Source organism: Arachis ipaensis, chromosome B03, assembly GCF_000816755.2.
Source record: "Arachis ipaensis cultivar K30076 chromosome B03, Araip1.1, whole genome shotgun sequence".
Taxonomy (NCBI): Eukaryota; Viridiplantae; Streptophyta; class Magnoliopsida; order Fabales; family Fabaceae; genus Arachis; species Arachis ipaensis.
This window is the reverse complement of record NC_029787.2, coordinates 131,056,366-131,060,185: the sequence shown is the minus strand read 5'-3', so window position 1 is coordinate 131,060,185 and position 3,820 is coordinate 131,056,366. Positions and strand designations below refer to the sequence as shown.

Here is a 3,820-nt window from a genome sequence, read left to right as displayed (position 1 = left end):
TTTAAAGGAACAAAAAAAAAGAAAATGAAATATATATATATATATATATAAACCAATGCCACGTTTCCTTTATATATGCAAAGCACTAATGACACATGATCACCTTTCATTCCATTATTCATCATTGCCTTTATTTCTTCATCGAACCGTAAAGAAAGAAAGAGAGAGACCGTGGGTGAGGGAGGAAATCATGACTCCCTTTGATCTCTTTGCTTAGATTTTTTGAGATTTGTAATTTTAATTAAAAATTTAATTAATAACAGTGTTTGTATTCTCTTTTTCTATGTATTGGGGTCATTTTTGATCAGTAAAAAATGTAAGTTTTTTGTTCCTTGAATTCAGTCAACTAGAATTTTAGGAGGCATAAATAATTTTTGACACTTCTTCCTTTATCAGTTCGGATAAAAAATTTCTTCAAAGTTTTTCGTTGATTTTAATTTCATATAAAAATAGGAAATTTCGTTTTTAAAATTACAAGTTTTTTATTTAAGAATGTCAAAAAATTTTATTGATTAATTACAAATAATTTACACATATTTTATGTGTTTAATTAATAAAAATTAATTATAATTGTGAGTGTTGGTCAATTTAGTATTATTTGTTAAATTAAAATGTAAATTGAGTTTACGAATTGGGTTTGAATTGAGACAGTGTTTTTGGTGACTAAATTGAGACAGTGTTTGATGCTGATTTATGGTTACGAAACTTCTTTATTTCAGGAGTCCGACCGAAACGAAAAGGAAAAGAAAAACATAACATAGCATATATATAATGATCCCTTCATAGCTAATTGGAATAAGGGGTAAGTCTGACAACTCTAGCCAAGCAATTGTCCACGGGCCTTGTATGAGGAAGGAACATTATGGGAGCATTTGGATTTGTATGCTCAAGCCTGTGGCCACAAAAAAAAAAAAACAATATTATTGGTTACATCATCAATTAAAGTATGTAGCGATAACAATAACAATTGTGAAGATAAAACATTTACTTGTAGTTCAGCAGAAAGTGATGAAGAAACACTGTGATTTCCAATTTGGCAAGCTCATTCCCAGGGCACAATCTGGTTCCCAACCCAAATGGCAGAAACTCACCAGCCTTGCGGGGGGCCTATATATCAAACAAAAATAACAAATTTAAATCATATTTGACCATCGGATGTACAAAAATATTATAAAGGATACTACTATATACTACTTACATCAAATCTTGAAGGATCAAATATCCTTGGATTAGGATAAACCTGAGGGTCTTGGTGAATAGCCCTATACCAAACAAAAACCTTCCAACCTTCGGGAATAAGAAAACCTACACCATATGTATCAAAATGAAACAAATTCATCACTCTTCATCATTCTTACAATTATCTACACAATACTAATAACAATTAGAACAAAAAAAAAAAGAAAAATTTACAAAAAACAATTGGGACTAACCATTCAGTTTGACATCACGCTTTGCCTCCCGGAATGTCATTAAAGAGAAGGTAATATAGCGCATAGTTTCATCAATTGCCTTTGAGAGGAAATCCATCTGCCTATATTCCTTCATTGTCATACCCTTCTGATTTGGTGGCCTCCGCTTCACTATCTCTTCCTGTTCTTGCTTAGCCTTTTGGAAATACTGAGGGTGCTGTTGAAGAATCAAAGTAGCCCACATGGTAGTGTGTCCAGAAGATTCATGTCCAGCATTCAAATACATTATCATAATGTCAATCACTTCATCATCAGCCAATTTCCTACCGTTCTCGTCTTCAGCATCAATCAATTGATCCAACATATCTTTTGCTGTTTTGTTTGGATTTTCTAACTTCTCCTTTCTCCTCTCATTCACAACACTTTGAAATATGCTAACCAGATTCTTTCTAGCCTGAATATCACAGATCATATATATAATTAGTCACATGTGTCTAATATAACATAAAAGATTCTATTTAAAATGAACAGCATCCTGAATCCACCTTGAAGGCTTTGTGGAATGCAAAACCGGGAAGATCAATGCGCAAAGCTCTCATGCCATAGTTGAGCTTAGTGTATTCCTTTTCCAAAGCTTCCATAACAGAAGTGCTGGAGGCGCCAAGGAAAATGTGGATGATGATCTTAAAGGTAAGCCTTCTGAGTTCAGTCAACAACTCAATTTGACCCATCTTGGACCATTTTTCCAATTCGTTTTTCATGAGTTCGTCCATGAAAGCCAAGTACATGGAGAGTGGTTCCAAGCCGTTGATTGAAGCAGAAGTCAAACGCCTAAGACGCTTGTGATCTTCATCGCCCATTGCAATGAAAGATTTCTCTCCAACAAGCTCAATTGTTGATCGAGGCCACCCAAGCTTGAAGTTTTCATCATCCGTCAGAATCTTTCTGCTCAATTCGGGTGTTGTAACAATGATTCCTGGGCTTCCGAACATTAGAGACTTGTACATTCCAGTTTTCCCATACCTAAATCAAAACAAACATAGTCCCCGATCAACGGTCAAATTTTATATTTTTTCATTTATAGCTTATGGGAGAATTATAAACATGAACTGATATCGTTGTAAAGGGAAAAATGTAAAACAAGATAATATGAACTACCATGAATATAAGTAATTTTATCTTTATCTTAATATTCTCTATCTTCTAAGTGCTTATTAGCAAGAGCTTAATTTAATAAAAAAATATGAATTTCTTATGAAATGGTTTCACCAAACAAACACACATTTTTTTAAAACGGTTTATGAACCAAGTGGCAAATAAAAAATTTAAAAAATTGGATACCTATTTTAAAAATTATTAGCTTGCATGTCATAGAAAGTTACTAATAAGGAGTGCAACTTCAAGTCATAAAAAAAATATATATCCTTGATAAAAGAAAGAGATTTTTCATTTAAAATAATATAATATTAAGAAAATAACTAAAAGTCAATGAAACTGTAAACTAATAAACCGAAGAAAGAAAGGAATTAAGCAACTAAATATAATAATGTTATTGTATGTACTCTTCCAATATTGGTAGTTACAATGATTATTATTGAAATAAATACTGATCGGTATAAATTTGTTTGGAATATTCATATAGTATAACATGCATGTCTAGTTTTATTGATTTGACATTACCAATATATAACACCTTCATCCATTCAGTATATGAATATGAAGTTTAATCTAAGCTAAAAAAGTTCCATGCAACTGATTTTATTATTATTTACAAGGACTAACTAGAGAAATTAATTATGGATATATAGTAAAAAATATACCTGGAGTAGAATGAGTTGATAAAAGTTTCAGGATTGGGAGATTTATAAGCAGAGAGGAAAGACCACATATTACCAACAAAAGGTAAACCCAAGTCACCCGGAGGAAGAAGACTGCGCTTCTTCGCTCCCAACTTAGCTTCGTAAAAAAACCAGTTCACATTCTTTACAATCAAAGTTACCACCAAAACTACACCCAGCAGGGCTGTAACCACACCAGCAGAAAGACCCAACACCACCATCTTAGCTTATTCACTCTATGATAGCACTCAACTATTCCCACAATATTAACACTAACTTGATTAATGTGCCAAATTAAGTTATCTGTCCTCAAATGAATTGTGGTGTTATTTATAAGGCAAGAGACAGAGAGACGTAGAGAAATTATCTTCATTTGGTTGGTTTTAATTAATGCTTGAGTGCATTGGTCAAATTAATGGGAAGGAAATTTATTGAAAATTTTAATTACATTAAATGTCTTAAAATCAGTTATTCTTGGGGGATTGATAGATAATACATGAGATGAACTATTGTTTTCATCATTTGACCTTGTGTTATTTTTTAATTTTTTTAATATAAAAATTAAAAAAT

The 3,820-nt window shown here is 32.0% G+C and overlaps 1 protein-coding gene across 2 annotated transcripts in view; it reads right to left on the bottom strand.

Annotated features, from left to right (window-relative positions):
- LOC107631569 (ent-kaurenoic acid oxidase 2) overlaps positions 1-3,568 on the bottom strand; it is a 13,849-nt gene extending 10,281 nt beyond the window's left edge. The window contains exons 1-6 of one of the 2 annotated variants that reach the window (XM_021119902.1): positions 3,233-3,568; positions 1,958-2,435; positions 1,434-1,866; positions 1,199-1,305; positions 989-1,107; positions 741-892 (exon numbers count right to left, since the gene is read on the bottom strand). In XM_021119902.1, the coding sequence (XP_020975561.1) occupies positions 787-892; positions 989-1,107; positions 1,199-1,305; positions 1,434-1,866; positions 1,958-2,435; positions 3,233-3,471 (1,482 nt within the window). In that variant the 5' untranslated portion in view covers positions 3,472-3,568 and the 3' untranslated portion in view covers positions 741-786. Of the gene's footprint in view, positions 1-679; positions 893-988; positions 1,108-1,198; positions 1,306-1,433; positions 1,867-1,957; positions 2,436-3,232 lie in introns of those variants that run through there. The other variant, XM_016335059.2, reaches the window with a different exon arrangement.